The 19864-nt window shown below is 37.4% G+C and overlaps 4 protein-coding genes across 4 annotated transcripts; 1 reads left to right on the top strand and 3 right to left on the bottom strand.

Annotated features, from left to right (window-relative positions):
- Positions 1–1808: 1808 nt before the first annotated feature.
- LOC306998163 (protein lifeguard 1) lies at positions 1809–5626 on the bottom strand. The gene is made up of 7 exons (XM_079612023.1): positions 5501–5626; positions 4181–4392; positions 3947–4026; positions 3647–3847; positions 3052–3180; positions 2435–2578; positions 1809–2315 (listed from the first exon to the last, which is right to left on the bottom strand). Exons 2-7 carry the CDS (start codon positions 4389–4391, stop codon positions 2163–2165), a joined length of 918 nt encoding a protein of 305 aa, XP_079468149.1. The 5' UTR covers position 4392; positions 5501–5626; the 3' UTR covers positions 1809–2162.
- A 512-nt stretch (positions 5627–6138) lies between these two features.
- Positions 6139–13651, bottom strand: LOC306998164 (uncharacterized protein). Its single transcript, XM_079612024.1, has 5 exons — positions 12858–13651; positions 10388–10483; positions 10194–10299; positions 8514–8602; positions 6139–8198 (listed from the first exon to the last, which is right to left on the bottom strand). The coding sequence occupies exons 1-4, from the start codon at positions 13360–13362 to the stop codon at positions 8545–8547; spliced, it is 765 nt and encodes a 254-aa protein (XP_079468150.1). The 5' UTR covers positions 13363–13651; the 3' UTR covers positions 6139–8198; positions 8514–8544.
- Positions 13652–13807: 156 nt separating this feature from the next.
- Positions 13808–15703, top strand: cbln13 (cerebellin 13). The gene is made up of 4 exons (XM_079612026.1): positions 13808–14633; positions 14758–14820; positions 14897–15028; positions 15145–15703. The coding sequence occupies exons 1-4, from the start codon at positions 14495–14497 to the stop codon at positions 15420–15422; spliced, it is 612 nt and encodes a 203-aa protein (XP_079468152.1). The 5' UTR covers positions 13808–14494; the 3' UTR covers positions 15423–15703.
- Positions 15704–15717: 14 nt separating this feature from the next.
- On the bottom strand, positions 15718–18974 carry hbl4 (hexose-binding lectin 4). The gene is made up of 6 exons (XM_079612025.1): positions 18842–18974; positions 18225–18433; positions 17994–18071; positions 17518–17593; positions 16420–16439; positions 15718–16300 (listed from the first exon to the last, which is right to left on the bottom strand). The coding sequence occupies exons 2-6, from the start codon at positions 18421–18423 to the stop codon at positions 15921–15923; spliced, it is 753 nt and encodes a 250-aa protein (XP_079468151.1). The 5' UTR covers positions 18424–18433; positions 18842–18974; the 3' UTR covers positions 15718–15920.
- Positions 18975–19864: the final 890 nt, after the last annotated feature.

Consider the following 19864-nt stretch of genomic DNA (forward strand, 5'->3'; position numbering starts at 1 on the left):
ATTTAGTGTTCAGTGGAAGAAATTAAAAAGCACAAATATGTTGAATGACATGAGGAAAAGGTGGCTACACCCTCTACTACAATGAATATCATAACCCTGCCCAAACAACTTTGGTTTATTTATATAGCACCTTTAAAACAGCAGCAGCTGAACAATGTGCTTTACAGCATCGGATAAAAGAAATACAAGCAAAACCATTTTCAAACTAAATTGCTAAAGAAAATCAAAATACTAACAGAAGTCAAATACAAAAATAATCATCAAGGAACATTAAAGGCAATGGAAAAATAATGAGTTTTGAGCAAAGATTTAAAATCTGTAATGTAGGAGCAAATCTATTGTGAACTGGTTACCTGTTCCAGAGTTTAGGGCCCGCAACAGCAAAGGCACGTTGCACTTCTTAACGCAAAACCACTTCTTAGTTCCATGTTATCTTCTTTATGGCAAGACATAGTCTCTAATTGTTTACATTCAACTCATTAATGGTATTGAATGTAAAACGAAAATACAGTTTGTATATGTACAGTTCGTATATGTACAGTTCGACTTAATACATACACAGATGAGCCAAAACATTATGACCATCCTAAAATGCTGTTGGTCCTCTACGTGCTACCATGGACTCTACAAGACCCCTGAAGGTGTCCCGTGGTATCTGGCACCCAGACTTTAGCAGCAGATCCTTCAAATCCTGGAGTTTGCGAGGTGGAGTTGACGTGGATTGAACTTGTTGGTCCAGCACATCCCACAGATGCTCAACTGGATTGAGATCTGGAGATTTTGGAGGGGAGGGCAGGGCAACACATTAAACTCTTCAAGATGTTCCTCAAACCATACCTGAACTTTGTGTGCAGAGTGCATTATCCTGCTGAAAGAGACCACTTCCACCAGGGAACACCATTGTCATGAAGGGGTGTACCTGGTGGTACATGTCAAATGAATGGCCGGACTCAGGGTTTCCCAGCAGAACATTGCCCAGGGCTTGTCCAACTAACTGTCACCAGTTTAGGGTTTGTCCCTCCTCGGACCACTGTTGATAAATTCTCACCTGCTGACCCGGGAGCAACTCATTCGCCTGGCCATTTCAGAGATACTCTGAGCCTGTCGCCTTGCCATAAACAAAAAGTCATTCAGATCTTTATTCCTGCCCATTTCTCCTGATTTCAACACATTATGAGAACTGATTGTTTTCTTACCATCTAATTTACCCAGACCTTAATATGTGACCTTGACCAATGATATTCTCTTCACCTGTGACTGGTCATAACGTTTTAGATCATCAGTGGCTGCATCAGAAATCGCATACTTCACTACTACTGTATATATAGTCGGCAAAAAAACACACAAAAAAAACAGTATGTGACCAAAGTATGTCTGAATTCAGAGTACTCATAAAAGAGTAAGCTAAAAGTACCCGGATGACCTACTACTCCCGTCGAGATTCTTAAGTGTGCATACGATGGACACTTTACTATCCCGTGAGGCCACAGAAGAGGATCTGGGAATGGCAGTGATGCAACTTAACTGACACTGGTATGTAGTACAATGTAGTACATCTAGATTACCGGTACATTCATACTACACACCCAATCATATTATTTAGAACATACTATTTGTAGCAGTCGTGAAGTAATTACTAATTCAAAATACCTACTCAAGAGAGTATGCGATTTTGTACGCAGACAGAGTATATATGTAGCTTTTAAATTCATTAGACTGATTAGAAAAATGTGAAATTGTTCATTTCTTTTCACTGTCTGTCAATGTAAGAGGAATATTAGTATTAATTGATCATTTATATGCAATGTGTAGGCTAAAATATTTGAGTTTTTTATTTAAACATGCAAAAAACACTATTGATTTCATTAAAAGCATAAATAAGAAAGCAGTCATATTACAGGGGCATATACTAAATGTTAAAGTATTTCATGATTCACATCATTAGGGTGTTTGTCACAATAGACTTTAAGATTTAAGTCTTAAAAAAGTTATTGTGATTAACAAATGGACAACACGATTATCTGTACAGATACAAGTAGCAAGATCAATGAACAGTAAAGGGGGCAAAGCGGACATGTGACTTGAGAATATTTGAGGTCGAAAGCTTGAATATCATCCAGGCATGTGCAGACTTAGAGTGCACAAGGTGTGCATGTGTGGGTTTAATTTTTGGAGCCTCCGCCCAAAATCATAAGTATGTAGAGGAATATCATAATGATATCCAGGTAGATAATTAAGGCAGCGAAGACATACTCTTCAGGATTAAGGCTGTATTTTTGCCTCCCCATCACCAACTGACAGTCCACTGCAAGGAACTACAGGAGAAGGAAAGAGAAACATCGATAACAGTGAGAAGGAAATTACGTCACTCTTAAGCACTTACATGTAGTTTTAGATCTGTGACCAGTATTACAGAATATTGATTATGCTTTACCAAAGCGTAAAGAAGGGCTCCCAGACATCCGTAGAGAATTTGCAGAACACGGGAGTAGAAAAAGATGCTGAAGAATCCAAACATGAGTAAGTTGACGGCCAGTATAAGCAGAATGCCGTTACAAACGGTGAAGTCCAAGCGAGTCTGAAAGAATCACAGCAAATCAGAATGACTTAACTGGAAAAGAAAAAAAACTGGTAGAGCAAATATATAAGCTCAGGTCAAGCTTTTCTTAATTTTTCTGAACGTTTTTTTTTCAGGGTTTTCTATAAACTAATGAATTTTATAGATGATTTGGTGTTTTAATCAAATGATCTTACGTCAGATTAGTGTAATTTACAGCAGGGGTTTTCTAAAATTTAAAAGGCAACTATATTTTCATAGACAGTTTATTCAGTGAAAAATTTGTAATCAATTGAAAATATTTAGTTTCTATTGCTACACTATTACATACTTATTTACTCATATTTTTTTTCTTTTAATTACAATTATTTCTGTATTAATTTATGCCTTTATATTTTTTTCATTTAACTTTTCAACAGACCCCCTAGCACCCCCTTGAGGGTCCCCAGACCCCAGTTTGGAAAACCCCTGATTTAGAGAGAAACTGAACATACCTGGGCAGAAAAGATGATGATGGTGAAAGAGATGACCACAGTTGATCCTAAAGCGATCACCACAGCTTCTGTGTTGTGATATGAGGCTACAGTTCCCACCATGTAGGACAGACTCAGAGTGACCACTGACTGCAGGCAATACAAGGACACGTTGCATGAAAACGAGGACATGTTGCATGTTGAGTGTTTAAGATAAATATTATGCGCTCTCATTTACAATAATCTTGATTTATTAACCGGATCAATTAGAACGAAGTGAGAGCAAATACAACTGTTATGAATCTGGCGGAAATTCTTAAATAAGCAGGCATATAAGCAGCAAGATAGTGTACAGTCAGCCATTAGAACAAAAATAACCAGTAATGTACGTGTAATGCAAAGCATAAAGACATATTGGTTGCACTTTATTTTACAGTCCTGTTCCCCATGTACATATGTACTTATAGTAATTGAAATAACTAGGTAATAAGGTACTAACCCTGAACCTAACCCATGTAGTTACCTTATATTACCCAGTACTTTCTTAGGTAAGTACACTGCAAGTACACGTACTGTAAAATAAAGAGCAACGACATATTCATACACAGACACTCACCAGTCCCAACAGGTTCCAGGGATGTGTGCGACTGAATGAGGAGCACACGGAAAGACATATGGCCACCACCATAAAGATAATGTATGAACTGAGGTACACCCAGATGTTACCCTGAACTACAGTCTTGACTGTTTTTGAGAAGGTGAACACACAGACTACAGTGAACGTGACTAGTAACTGAATCGTTACCACACTGAACACCTGTGTGGATGGAAAGAGAGATGGGAAATGACAATGAGGACCACTGTTCAGAGCAATCATTACATTTATTGTAGCTGGCGAACGACAAGAGATTCTCACCTTTCTGATAAACGCTTTCCGAATGGTGTCATCCTCAAATGACGACAAGAACAGCTGTTGTTCCTCAGGTGGAAATACATCTGTATTAAAGAAGAAGAAAAAACATTCTTGTGATACCTTCCATGTCATTAGATGGCTTTAGTCCTCTAAAATATCTCAAACGTTGCTCAGATTGTTTGATTTTGTCTTTATAATGAAGTAAATGTTAAATGGATATTGCAAACAGTGGAGTACCTGCTGGGTTTGGGTCTTCTGTTTTGCTGACGCCTGCCTCTTCCGGTGGCAGATCAGGTGGGATAAAGCCAACTTGTGCAGGAACAGGTTGGGGGTACATGACAGGGCCCGTAGGATAAGGAGGGGGCATGTATGGAGGGGGAGGATACATTGGTGCGGTCGCTGCATGGCTAGGGTCACTCTGAATGTTTTGGCTCTCTACGTCCGTCATCCTAAACAAGATGTGGTTAGATGGGATGGTATTGTCAGATTGTCAAAACAGGAAATTAGTTAACATTGGGGTAGAAGGGAATTTTAAGTGTCTGTGCAACCATAGAGGGATAAGAAAAAGCATCAGTGTACAGGAAATGGTTGTGTCTGCAGTGTTTGTTTGTTTGTATTATGTGGTTTGTTATAGTTATATTTAATGCCAACAGCAATTTGGAAATATATTGAAAAAGAACCCGAGTGTAGAAGTATACAGATAAAATAAGATGTGAAATGTGGCACTTTTTTTTTTTTTTTAGATAGGGGACACAGAGGAAATAGTAATTTTTTATCATTTCTTTCACAACTAACTACTACAATTTTAGATCTGAATTTGTTAGCACACTTGAAAATTATAGGGAGGTGAATTTGATCAAGGATGGAGATAAATGCAGGTAAGTGGATCTCGAGGGCAAGATTTGAGAACCTGTGTGTTAGCATATGAGACATGTCTGCCAAAAAGTATTTAAAAAAAGTATACTTTAAGTAAATGTATCATTCAAATTGAGAAAGATTATAGATATATTTTTAAAGCTGTTGAAAAATAAATCTGTGCAAATACTGTAATGAATATTATATAGTTGTAAAATGATAGCCTATATTAACATTTCCACTAAAAACTAATACATTTATGCTTCAATGTTCTTAATTCTTTTTAATTAACTCTTTTTTAGTTAAGAAAAAACAAGAACATTTTCAAAAATCACTTCATTGGGTTTTTTTCCGAAAACTTTTTCATTAGGTTTTTCACCTAAATCAGTAGTATCGCAGTTCATTTGAATTGGAAATGCTGAGTGGATTACAAATGGGTCAAATCCTCAATTTGTTGTCTAAAAGTTGAGTAGAGACATTTGAGCCATTGAGTGCATATTCAGTGTTAAAAGCTGGCTTTTGTTCTCATTTGTATTTCAGTTGATGTTATCGCTTTATTTTAAAGAGTCTACTGATTATAATTAGATCAGATTTACTTTACAGATAAGTCATTTTTTTGTCTCTTTAGAACAATCAATTTCTAATAATAATAACAACCAATTCAAATATTTTATATTAGAAAAAACAGGGGAGAAAGCCTACCTTCTTAGAGTTGCCTTGTTTGAAGTCTGAGCACTCGGAGCTCTCAAAGGTTTAATGCTTCACCTTTTTCACACGGGCTGAAGTATAGGCTCCACATCCTCTGCTTACAACATTTACAAAAAACCCTGTGTGGAAAATCTACTGTGAAGGAAGAAGTTGATTGCACACAATCGGCCAAACTTTGCTAATGTATAAGTTCAAACCATTGGCTTCCTTTCTCAGCACTTTTTTAATAGTACACCATTAAATGACAATAATTCTTATGTGCAATCTTTTAGCAGTTTAATTATTTTTTATTACATAAAAGTAGATTAAAGGTAAAGTATACATTGACCATGTTTGTTTGTGTGTGTGTGTGTGAGGAGAAAGGGGGGGGGGAGAGAGAACAGGGTTAACAAGTTTCACAAATTCAACCATAGAATGGAAGTGCAACAAGAGCTGTTGAAATGTAGGCAATTCAAGATTTGGACACTTCATAACTCAAGCACAAGGGCTTCCTTTTTAACCGAATTCAAAATGTGTACTATAAAAACTAAGATGAAATGTATGTGCAACTGCATTACAAAATCCATTTAGAGTCTACAATCTTTTAAACAAACCATGCATGCAACATAAAAAGATAATCCAAAGCACAACAATCACACTTAAGCATATTTATTGTAAAAAATACATATAAAAACAATTTTTCAGACATACAAAAGATTTAGGCATAGAAACAGCATCATGGAAAAACAAAAGACAAAGCCATTTTGAAATGCGATACATATTTACACTTTAATAAATAAATACTCAATTGTTCTTTAGCAGAATGAAGGCAGATTGTCCGTGTTTGGGGATGAGAATATTTGCAAATCATATTGACCTAAAGAACATTCCCAACTTCAAATTCATATTTGACCGACAACTGCCAAAACACAGGATCAAGTGGGAAAAGACCCTTAGCACTGAATAATTACAGAACTTTCTATAGCATTTATACTGTGTATATAGATTTATATATAATATTTCAAGAAAAAGAATCAAACCACCTTTGGAGCTACGCCCCAGGTTAGTTTTAGTAAATATGGATATTGAGGTATGGCACCACATAAGTTAAAGGGCAAAAGCTAACTTACAGAGCTTAAAAGATTGTCAAAATATTCTGACAATACCTTCTTCCACTCCACAATGCACTACACCAACACAAAACAAAAGTGTAACTGTAAAAATTACTGTTGCCTTTGACCCACACCGACACACTTGGCATTTCTTGTGTTTTCAATTGGAAAGAACCGTTAGACTGTCATGTAAAGGAAACAAAATTGCAATACTTTCAAAGGTAGAAGATGACACCTCTCTGATGAGGCAAGGAAATAACCATTCAAAGGTCTTACCACTCAAAATATGAATCCTTGAGCTAAGGCAAAAAAGGTAACGGACCGCTACAAGACACAATAGAATAATGAACAACACCCAACCACAATCAAATAACCCCATAAACCTCAAAACATGAAAAAAAAAATCCTCAAAATATTGAACAAGCATCTCTGTGAAGGGCTGTCTAAAGAAATTACCTTTCCATTGTTCATTCCAAGGGGGTCGATGTCATAATTACCCCTCATCTGTTCTCAATCACCATTTTCAGGCAAAGCATGCACCATATGGCATTACTGCGCCTGACATACATCTCCACACCACAGATGGCCTCATTTAATGCAGAGAAGGCCTGGTGTAAAGAGCGTAAAGTGACTGGATTTCTTTTGCAGGCCACGTCTGAGGCGCAGAAAAGCGATTTCATCTCCTGCACACAACTTTCCCTCCAAGAGTAGCACATGCAGTCAGGTCATCAGTCAAAATCTTCTGCATTTGAGTACACACTTAAACACACACACACACACACACACACACACTTCACCGCAACCAATAACACGTATTGCTCTGATCTATTAACAAATATACAGTTCAATTGAGTAAAATCAATCAGATCAAGAGGTTAAAAGGGCTTGATGTGGTAATGAGAGTTTTGCCTCGGATAAAAGTCACTATTCATGGTAGTTTCAATCAAATTAATCTATTGGAAATCTCACTCTGCCTCTGAAATATTCCTATAAGTAACACAAAGGGAAAAGGGTAAACAAAATAGATTAATACCAAAAACATTTTGTATCATTCGAAATATAAAACATCATGCCTCTTAGGTAATCCTGTGCAATATTTACGCATGTACAACTCATTTGCGTTCATTCGGGATCTGCCCAACAAACTCAAGTAGTTCATTCAAGCCAAAGCAACCCCAGCAGGCTGCACAAAACCAAATGCTAAGCCCAGCATACATGACAGATCGCCACGTTTCCATGGTAAAAGAACCCAAGCGCCACCCCACTGCGGGAGATCAAGACGTCCACGCGGAGAGGCGCTCCATGTGTAACTTTTCTCTCCATATTTACATAAGATTCTTTTTCAGGTCACCAGTTTCACTCTTGAGTTTTAAAGTTAAAGAGCTAAATATAAAAGGCAAGCAGAGCAAACCCGGCGTTCGCACAGGTGCAGTAGAGCAGAGAAAAGCCAAGTCTCAAGAGTCACATCAGATAGTTAAAGCCAGGCTCACTCAGGGCCAGACTGATTAAGCTGACCACAAGAGTTGATGCTTGTTTTTTTGTGTCTTTCACTCAATCATCTCATCAGAAAATATATGCACCTGCCAGGGGGGTATAGTCTCCTAAAAAGAAGCAAAAAATAAAAAGTTAGAAGAAATGTAAAAACAACCAAAATGAAATAAAGTTATAGTTCACTCAAACATGTTAACAGATTTGTTTGTATGCATTTTTTTTCTGGAACACAAAATAGATATTTTGAAAAATGGTGGACCATACAATCAAACATTGGGGTCTAATGTTGATTATTGAAAATATCTTTATATATATTCAGAAGAAAGTCATACACGTTTTGAACAACATGGAGGGTAAATCATGACATTTTGAAAGGATTTTACGAACATAAAAAAAAAAAAAAAAATCTACTTAAACAAGCTCACCTGAGTCATTGTCATTGCACGTGAACATGAATCAATCAAAAGGATGCTCAGGGCAGCATGGCTTCACTTTGCTCCAAGTGTCAATGCAGCTATTTAGAGAAATATCCACCATTACATATTTGAAAGCATTCATTTGTACAGCAAAAATTATGATTTTTTATTATTTTTAAATGAATGGTCAGTGTAACGGATGCTAACGATTAATCAACAATCGATTAATTGTTGATAATGATTTAATCAATAAAAAGGTGTTTGATTAAGCAAGGTCATCATTGGAGTGCATCGTTACATGCAGCAGACACACGTTGAAAAATTAAGCGAGCGTGTCATCTGCTCTCTATTCGCTCTCACGGTACTTTGATGTCATACACCGATCGGCCTGCACAGCGGAACTTAAAGTCGAACATTTTTGGGAGCCAATGCCGATATTAGGGAGTAAAAATACTTGATATCGATATATATCGGCCGATACTATTTATGTGTATATTATAATACAGTAGCAATATTTATGTGTATAGTATAGTACCAGTCAAAAATTTGGACACTTTCCCATTCGTGTGTACAAACTTTTGACTGGTACTTTATATAGAATACAGTATACATAAACAGAATATATATATATATTTTTTTGCAATAATCACTCAAATGTGGTGATCAAACACTACATTTGAGCTGTAACAAACTAGTTTGCATTGCAGGTTCTATTCTATATTATATTCTAAATATTGTTGCATAATCTTGCATAATGCAATGGATTAGGTAGGCTAGCAGTTTTTCAAAACAATTAACCAAGGGTAAAAAAACAACAAACAAACAAGTGATTTTACCGAACATAACTACTTGTGTAAACGCCACAATAAAAGTACAAAGAATAAACAAGTGATAAGATCCTGGTGGATGAGTGATCTTCCAGCACAATTTCAGCTGTGTGCTCCTATTCTATGGTGCATAGTAAATCAAGACCAATCAAACCAATCCAAGCACGCTCAAGCTGTAAACTAGTGTCCTATTGATCTATACACCTCTTCCCTACCCACAAAACCCAAGATCCAGTTAGTTGAACTTTCAAATGACGTTGGAAGACACGATGCGATCATATCCCGGAAATCCTATAGCTTTAGCCAAGGCAGCACGTCATGTCACTCCGTGATGTTGTGTTTGGGCTCATTCGAGACCACCACCACTATGGTTTACTATTGTTTTGCAAAGTTACAAACAAAAACGCATCTCATGTGTATACCATTTACATGTGCGTCAGCGGCGCTTTTTATACAAATACTTGGTATAGTTTGGTCTCAAACTAAGACAAATAGTATTCTGCTTGTATTCTGCTAGTGGAGACCATTGAACATTTTTATGACAAGTTTATCTGTTATGTACAATGATTTGACAGATCACATTGTCATGCTATGAAAATGGAGCACTTCTAATATGCCAGCAAATTTAAAAGCACTTGTTAAGAGATGGGTATATTCCATATATTTACTGTAAAGCCAAGCTTCTAGGCTTTAAATTGACACCTTTTTTGTGTTGGTTAATAAGCAAGCGGTTATGTAACTTAGCGGCACCACCCGCTTCGGATTTAAGGTGGGTTAACAATGAATCGATTGTTCATTTAAACAATGATCAATTATGGGAATTTATGTAAATTGACATGCCTATTGTGTAATTTACAATTACCTCTTATGATAGACGCACAGGCAAGCCAGCCGAGCAATGGTTTCTCCCTGTAGAAGGTCTTCGAGACAGATAGAGCACTCTCCACTGTCCTTAGCTAGCACATCCGCTGTTGGACAAATAAGATACAACAATTAATAACTAAGATATTAGCAGATGAAAGAAAAACCCTGATAAACAACTAATTGGATGCTTACTGTTATAAGGGAGAGGTGGAGAAGTTAGACAACTTAAAAGGTGTTCCTCGATCCGCCCTCCAGGGAACGACTTGGTGCAGAAGGGACAGCGAATAGCTGGTAAGGAGAGAAAAACTAAAACTAAGCAATGGAAAATTGATGCAGAAAGCGTTTTATGACATGCAGGCCAGTCAGAGTAATAGACAGGTGAGTTTGCGGCGATGTGGCCTTTTTCTGAACCCTCTGGATGGACAATGGCCATCTGACCAATATAGTGTGAAAAAGAGAGAATTACACAGACATCATCAATTCCTAATATCGGCCTGCCGATATATCGGTCGGGCTCTAGTTTGAGGAACATTAATTTCTCACCATCAGCATTAACAAATGTCCATCAACTGATTATTTTACTTGTACCAATTTATTTACAGAGTATGTTTCCAATATATTGCGGTGAACACGTGGAAACTGTATCAATAACAGTGCATGCAATACATTAGCCGAGCACTAGCGTGAATGACTGATGTAACAAACGTTGGTAAAACAAATCTTGCTCCATGGTTAATCTTTCCTCAAAGTAGTGAGAAAGACAGACAATCTGCATAGACACAGTTTTAGGCAATAGGGCTTGGGCGTTGTGACGTCATTACTTGGCGTGGCCACCATGTTGATTGCCTCCTTTACTGCTACTCGGACTACTGCGCAGCGCACTGTTGAACATTGAAAATAAGGGAAATTTCCCGGGTTACTCACCCAAAATACAGGAAAATTTCAACATTCATCTTTCTGTTGCTATCCCTCTGCTGACAGCAAAAATGAATACTACAAAACTGCTGCATTAACTAAGCGAGTTGTGAAGCTAAGTCTGACGTAACTTTGCTTACAGATTGGCTAAAATCGTGCTCTCACAACAACCACGCTGTTATCTTAAAAAGGCCAACATCACGCTAAGGTTGCCTTCAAGTAAGCAAAACGATGCTTTGAAAACATCTGTTTCTCTGGACGGGCAAGGGGGTAGCAACAGGACAACAGTACAGAGACAGAGACTGACAGGTCCGATGAAAGGGCATACGCTAATGTTATGAGTATTAAAACACGGGATATTTTACAGGAAAATACTAAAACGGGAAGACAGCGGGAAAAGAGTTCAAATACGTGATAAACATTTTTTCTTTCTCCCAACTCTGCTTCTCCTCGTTCAACTTGCTGTATGTTTACATTCGCGAGGCCATCCACATGGCCATCACGTCCCAGAATGCAACGCGGCACCCAAGCCCTATTAGTGGCCCGCAGCAGATAAGCAGAAGTATTTCAGTTAAACAGTAATATAATAATGTGAGTTAGCCAGTTAGCAGGGGACCAACACAATATAAAACTCAAAACTAAGTTTTTTGAAAACCATCTTTCAAGAGCAAGCGGTTTGCGAATACTGCATCGATTGAAGTCCGAGATTTGAGAAGCAGTCGTCAGTAAAATAAAGGGAACACAGCAAAAGTTTAGGATTATACTGATGTGGTATCTTGGTAAAGATAAGTTTTAACCACTGATTCTTCACATGCTTATCCTTGGGCAGTGAAAAAAAACTGGCTTTACCTTCACATTATAGAGCACAGCGCAGTCTTCTCGACATGATGCTGTCCAGTATCCACAGGAATCAGCTACTGGTTTGAAGCAAAGAGTATAGAAGTACCTAGAAGTTACTTCTATACTCTTTGTTTGAGGTTCAAGTTTCCCTGGTGTCTGCGCGCGCAATAAGTGGGCGAACAATATGCTTATGTTTCGTCTTGACCTCACGAAGAATGACTCGTTTGAAAAACAATTAATTTCATTGAATTAGAGTCGACTCTTACTTTTAAAAGACAATAACTTTATACACGGTGCTCTTTCAGATTTAAAACTTTGCAGGATGTTTTCATTCACTTAAGAGCTGTTACACACAGCTCTTAGCTCTTAATATCCATAATAGGGACCCTTTAACTAAGTATTATTTATTGTTAGTTCCCGTTGAATAATGCTAACAAATGGAAACAATGCAGTGTTAACAAACTTTCATTAAGCTAACTAACGTTAGCTAAAAACACATTTAATTAGATGAACAGTAGAGACTGGCAACTGCAGTCACTTTCTTTCAATGAAAGTTAACGGTGACTGGAGCAGTCATTCTACCTCAAATATTTTGTTAAAGTAAAATGACGTTAGATCTTAAACGAGATGAGTAATGACCATGGGTATTTTTGGGGGGGGGTAACTATCCTTTTTTGAGTAACACGGTTAACTTTAAGTACATATAACGTTAGATAGGCTTATTTTGTTTAATAGCCTACATAATATTAACCCGTTGAGCTCCGGTCAAACCTGTTAACTGTAACGTTATATTTGGCTAATCACGCAGTGTAAACAGTGCAGGTTTTAATGAAAGAACGGAGATTTAACAGGGTGTAACGTTTGAAATGACTGTCGAAGGAACGAAACGATCTGCTCTTTAACTTACCACCGTGGCGGTTGTTGAGCCTGTAGAGGCCGATCCACGCCTCGGAGACTGGCCGTGCGTGGGTCCCTCTCAGCCGGGCGGACCTCGCCGTGACGCCGCCGGTGGAAGAATGGCGAGCGCTGGGCAAACGCTCCGAGAAAGTGCGTTGCGGTGCACGGCCTATTTCCTCTCCACCCACAGGCCCCCCAGGACTGTCATCCTCCTCGCGTTTCTCATCGGCTCCGTTCTCGTCCGTCGGCGAGGCCTGGCTGCTCAGCGACGGTGATGTGTGGCAGTCGGCGGGACTGCCTTCGCTGCTCGCCTGCTGCCCGGTATCCGAGTCGCTACCCTCCTCCGACCGGCTGCGGTTCGTCTCGGAATCATGATCAAAACTCCCGGAGAACTCCACCATGAGGCTTGTGGGCCTGGTGCTTCGGATTCGTCGGCAGGATTCTCTCTTGATGCCATCTTTATCGAAAGGCGTCGAAGCAGCTTCCTCGTGTAAACGGCTGGATCTCGTCCCCATGTTCAACCGCGCGCAGAGCTCGCGCACTCCCTAATACCGATCGATCGATGACTGATCAGCTAACCCGTTTGCTTCCGTCACAAAGCCCTTAGGCCATATGACCATATGCCACATTTATTTTAAAGTCGTAATGGTAACACTAAGATGCGCTGTGTTTTATTTCGCTTTCAGTTTTGACAACTGCCTACCGCATTTTCCTGGCAGTTATATATCCTGCGATCCCTCAACGGCAGCAACGCTCCATATACCGGAAGTTGGCCTCTTTCCTTCTTCGTTCAACCGACAGTGTGACCTCACGCTCTAAACAAAATGTTTATCCAATAGAGGAGCAGACGCATGAATGTTTAAAAAGTAGGCTATGTTGAATTATTATTTCGTGAGAAATTGAGAATTAAATGCTAGATGTCATCCGCAACAAGTTATTTTACGCGACGTCACAAAATTGTGCTGCCTTTTTATAGCCTGAGCTATTATTTATTCATTTATTTTTATTATTGATGTTATCCTAGTTATAAGCTACTAGCAATATTAAGTAGGCTTATGTACTTTATTTTATTTTATTGTATGTGCTACCTTGGCATTGAAAAAAAGAAGAGCATGGACGTCACTGCAACCATTTATTCAAAGTGACAAAAGACTTAACAATTAACTTTTTAAAATTAATGTTCATCTTGGGAGACAACAGTGAACACTTTTTAAATATCCTACATTTATATGATGCTCAGTTTCATATCACTTAGGCTATATTATAGTTTTATAAATGATAGGGTTGCAGACATTTTGTGTCACTAAACTAATTAACTATTGAAATAAAATAAAACATCTCTTGTCTCAGAATAAACCACTGATTTCAGGCTGGGAATCTTTCACATCACAATGCACAGGATTATATTATACATTGAGGCATTTTCCAAAAGAAAACTGAATAGTGTGCAGAGTTGAGGTATTGCTGCAAAAGTTGCTATTTGTGACATTTGATCTTCTAAATACACATTAATCTAAAGCTTTTCTGAGTCAGCGTTGCAAGTCCAAACAATACAAGGGTCATGTTTACTTTTACAGCATCATGTGGTTCATTATTGCCCCAAAACTGTGCAAAATTCAACATGCAACATAAAAATCAGCCAAAGCTATGAAGATGATGCTTTTATTGCTTTGTGTTGGCGTCTCACTGGCACACGATTTAACTACATCAGCACAGCTAAAGGACATTGAGGAAAGGCTGCGAGCCACAGAGGAAACACTGAAAGAACTGAAGAGAGAGAATGAAGGTATGAAGGTTTTTATACATTTTATTTTCAAGACACATTGATTTGCTGAATCATTTCCAGCCTAATACATTATAAAAACCAATGTGGCATTATAACAAAATGATGACATGTTCATTCTGAACAGCTTTAAGGATTTTCACAAAAGCCTCAAGTGATACACTTGAATCTATCCAGGCAGAGAATAAAGGTGAATGGAAATAATTATGTTATATTTAAAGCCAAGTGTAAATAAATATATGACAAAAAAAACTATCTTTTCGCAGCCAAAAAGGTTGCCTTTTCAGCTGGACTTTTGGCATCTGGATCCCAAAAAATTGGACCCTTTGAAGCTCGGAAAACCCTGGTCTACCAAAAAATTTTCACTAACACTGGAAATGCGTATGACTCCAACACTGGTAACCTGTCCTGTTCACATATCTTTATTATGAAAATCGTTGTGTAAAGTATGGCGTATTCAACTTAAAGGCGTTTCTTTTCCGTTTCTGAATTAATATGTGTATGTGTCTCACAGGTACTTTCACAGCACCAGTGAAAGGAGTCTATTTCTTCCGATTTTATGCTCATGGTCACCCTTTTAACCAAGTGTCAGTCAGTCTCCTTAAAAATAATCAAATCCAATGCTCTGTGTTTTTTCTGAAGCCTGAGACCAATGCTAACGGCAGCAATGGTGTTATTCTCTCACTGGAAAAGGGTGATGAAGTGTACACACAGCTGTGGGAGAACAGCTGGGTTTATGATGATGAAAGCAGCTATACCAGTTTCAGCGGTTTTCTGCTTTTCCCTTTGTGAGTGTCCACTTAATTCAGAATTGAATGTGACAAAAAAATGTTACTCGTGTCGTGTCATAATAATAATATTTGTGTGATATTTACATTAAAGGAAGAGAACATTGTATGATCCTAAACTCCTCTTGAATTTTTTACATTTAAAAAAGTAATCATTAGCTTCTTAAATGACATCGAACTTGAAAACATTTTAGAAATTTTATCTTTATTCTTTTTGTTGACGAGTTTTCTTCAGCCCTTTTTTAATGTATCAGTATATGCAGTAAATTCACTTTTAACAACCACACAAAAAGCCAGTCAATGTGTCATTATTTTACTAGTCTTGATTATGGTATAAATACATTTATCACACAAATCCAGATGTGACTGCAAATAATCACCTGAATGTTTATGATACTGGAGCTAGTAGTATATGGATGTTTTTATAATCCTCTCTGTTTATAAGATTTTCTTTATTTCTTTACCATTCAAACATCAGAGCAATAACAATTCAAACTCTGTTTTACAGTTCGCACACCACATGCCACTCGGAACTACAGTTGATATCATTCCATACACCACTTTTGTAAATAACTGTACAGTCCTCTGCCCCATTATGATCGTTCGGCTCATTTTCTTTCCAGTTGGTGAAAGTTAAAGGTCGGCCATTCATATCTACAAAATGCCCTTCTTTCTGTCTGTCTGTTGTACCAACATATACGTAAGTAGACTCGAGGGCAGCTTGGAATGATGTTAGAACTTTGTTCTCATCTTCACTTCTTGGCAGGACAATTTTAGCACCAGCGTCAGCGCAGAACCTCTCTGCCTTTTCAAAAGTTCTCTTTAGCCCATCAGACACATAATATTTCTGTCCCAGTTTCCTGAACATTTTAAATCCTAGGACTAAAAAAACAACAACAAAAACATTCTAAAAAGGAATTGTAGTATTATCTTTAAAAAATATTGTTATATGAATAAACAGAAGATGTGGTGTAAACATTATTTATGTAGGAGTATTCTACCTTTCTCTACTGCAGTGAGTCTGTCAGTTAGGGCTGGGCGATAAAACGATAACGATAATTATCGCGATATAATTTTTCTCGATAAAACGATATCAAGAGCTCGATAAATGTTCGATAATGTTTTTGCGCCAAAAGCGGAACGAATCTCATTTGAACCGCGCGCCACACGGACCGTTTATCCGCTCGGCTCAAAGTCCAAACGGCAGCGCAGCGCGAGCTCACTAGAGCAGACGCGTTTACTCTGATCGCTCTCGGTCAGGAGATCCAGTGAGAAGCGCTTGAATTCAGCGAGGAACACACGTCTCAGTGATTTAAGCTAGTTTAAAGGCAGATGAAGCGGCGCTGACGAACAGGAGACGCACTGTGAGCAACGATACAGTCAGAAGCTTCTCCGTCTACACATTCCCATCATTTACCACGGATTTAACGTTACTGTAACGTTAGCCTAGTAATATTAACTGCACCATGAAATGTGGGATATATATATTGAATTGTATAATATTATTAATGTAGACAATGTATTAAAGGACTAATGGAATATAATTACAGTTTTTAATAATGTATTTAGGCTACTGATTTTCATAAATACCATAGAAACCATAAAGTTACATTTTATCTGTGGTTATCATCATGATCTAAATGCATGATGCTGGATGACCAATGGTAACTTTTAATAAAACTAAAGAATATTACATTTTACCAAATAAAAATAATGTTGTTACTTTTTTTTAACAGATGTTACTGTTTTTGTTAATGAACATACCGGTAAATTGTATAAAGTAAATCTGCATCCTAACTCAAGCTAATACTACTGAAATAAAGATATTTATTTTAAGGAAAAATGTCAAATGTTTGAATGTTCTACCTCAGATTTGTGAATGTTCACCTGTTTGGCAAGTGTTTGTCATGATATGTTCTGACAATAAAGAGTAGTTTAAAAACACAACGCTCTGGTTTCTACAGCTTTCACTTAGGAGTAAAAATCTGTCTTTAAACTAGAAATAAATAAAGATTTGACATTTATCGATAATTATCGATATCGACTGATATAAAAAAAAATATCGTGATATTTTTTTTTGGCCATATCGCCCAGCCCTACTGTCAGTTAGGTATCTGACATCTGATTGAAGTAGTTGTACTGATGCACTTTGAACACTCAGTGGAACACCAGTACCTGTAAAAGAAGTGAAAATCAGAAGCAGATATGTGGAAGAAGAATATTTTACAGATTTTGTCTTGTACTTTATGTAACTATAAACTCAATTAAGATATGGTTAGAAGAAAAATACTTGATCACAGTTATTTAGCATCATTGCATCATTGATTTTACATTGACCTTATACGTTTTTTTTTTTTTTGATTGATTGATTGACTTCTTGATTGACTTGACTGTATTCTGTTTCCAGACAAGAAAATGATTGACACCTTACTTGTTTCAATTAATGTAGTTTTTCTGTATAATAACAAAATGATATTATATATTTATATATATATTATATAAATATATATGTATATATATACACACACACACACACACACACACACACACACACATACACACAGACCTAGCATACCTGGATTTCCTTTGTCTCCTTTAGGGCCAACAACACCCACGGGTCCTATTTTCCCTGGGGGTCCCTGTGCACCAACTCCTGCAGAGAGAGAGAGATGATTAAATCTCATTTCTCTGATCTGATCATTTATCTAATTTCATCACCTTATCTTTCAGCATTAGAACAAAGGTTCTACCACTCAATCAATTTTGAACACATTAAAACCAACAACCAGAAAAAAGAGGCATAAACCTGGATCTCCTTTTTCCCCTTTCGGTCCAGGAAACCCGTCTCTTCCATCTCTGCCAGGGCTGCCGTTGTGTCCAGGTGTGCCCGGCACCCCAGCAAAAGCTGGACAGCTACTTTCAGAAGCAGCTAGTAGAAGCCATGGTAGAAGGACAAACTCCATTAGGAGCAGCGCAGCACAGAGGTGATGCTTTAACAGCGCCATCTGCTGTTCACTGTGGAAATGGCAAGATTACAGTTTCTGCGTTCAGCCGTCAGAGAACACGCATTCTTGAGTTCAAATGATAGGCCTACAATTATTTCCACTTTTCCAAATTTCCATTTTTATAAAGATGTCATTCCTCTCTCAATATAATGATATTTAATAACAGTGAGGTAGGTTTGATATCTAGCTAATATAGGCATATTTAGTGATTTCAAACAAGTTTAAAGTAAAAAGAAAGTTAAGAGAAATATGTAACTTTTTGTCTCATATTTTTTCAGTTCTCTATTGAATGCTGTTGAATGCTGTTGAATCTCTATTGAAGCGTTTTGCCCAACAGTGATTATAAAATCCTTTTCACCGAAACCTGGACAACAATACAAATTACTGACATTTACTTTAAAGAACCTATGGAACTTACCAACAGAATAGGCCTGGCGATCAGCACTGAAAGTGACCAACTTTGAAAGTGACCAACAAGTGATGGCAGACCCATCACCAAATGTCAGTGACGTAGTTAGTAACTCAGATCAGAGTTCGTTCGATGACAAAACAAAAAGATTAACAGACTGTTAGGTTTATCTATACCGGTGTCATTTTTAGATCTGTATAGTTCTATCAGTCTTGTGTTTTTCTTTCCTGTAATTTAGCCTATATGCGAAATGTAGCCTAATGAAAAGCGACACTGTGATCTAGGTCACTCAGTCTTGAAACTGATAAACAGGTGAAAGGTTTTGCTTCCCGATAGGTGCTCAGTGTTTATCTAATGCAAATGCACACTGTTTGAACAGTTGAAAGAACATCAGTCATCTCATTAACCTAAATAAATCTTCGGTAAATCTTGGGAAATCTTCTGACTGATTGTTTTTTATCCACTAGACATTCAAACACCACATTTAGGCTATATATGTAACTGCTGAGAAATCGCAGGATCAATAGCCTATCACTTATTGTCTTGATTTGTGGGAAATATGTGACCCATAAAGTAGATGTTTACATTGATGAATCCAAATAACAGAAAATACTTGACACTGCTTTAAGTTTTATAAAACAACAAGATCCAACTCTTGTGTAAATATTAATGATTAATTTTCTTAGGATAATGATTGAAGTCATGGGTTTGCTTAAAGTGCAAAGGCTAAACGTATGACTCATCAGAACCAGAGCATTTTTTTTTTACCAATTAATAAAGTGCTCATGCGGTGTAGACAGGATGTTATAGTTAGTTTTTTTCCTAAAATAAAAAAATGTTAATTCACGTGCCTGTAATGATATGAACAGCTTCATGTGTCATTATAGCCAATAAATTTCATTAGTTTCAGTTATTTTAAGTTTTGTTAGACACGCAATTAATGTCAGATTTGCAATGAAAAAAACATGACACATGACAAATAATCATCAAGAAATATTTTATTCATTAATTTGAAACAATATTAGGCTATTT

This window comes from Phoxinus phoxinus, assembly GCF_949152265.1.
Source record: "Phoxinus phoxinus genome assembly, chromosome: 5".
Lineage (NCBI taxonomy): Eukaryota > Metazoa > Chordata > Actinopteri > Cypriniformes > Leuciscidae > Phoxinus > Phoxinus phoxinus.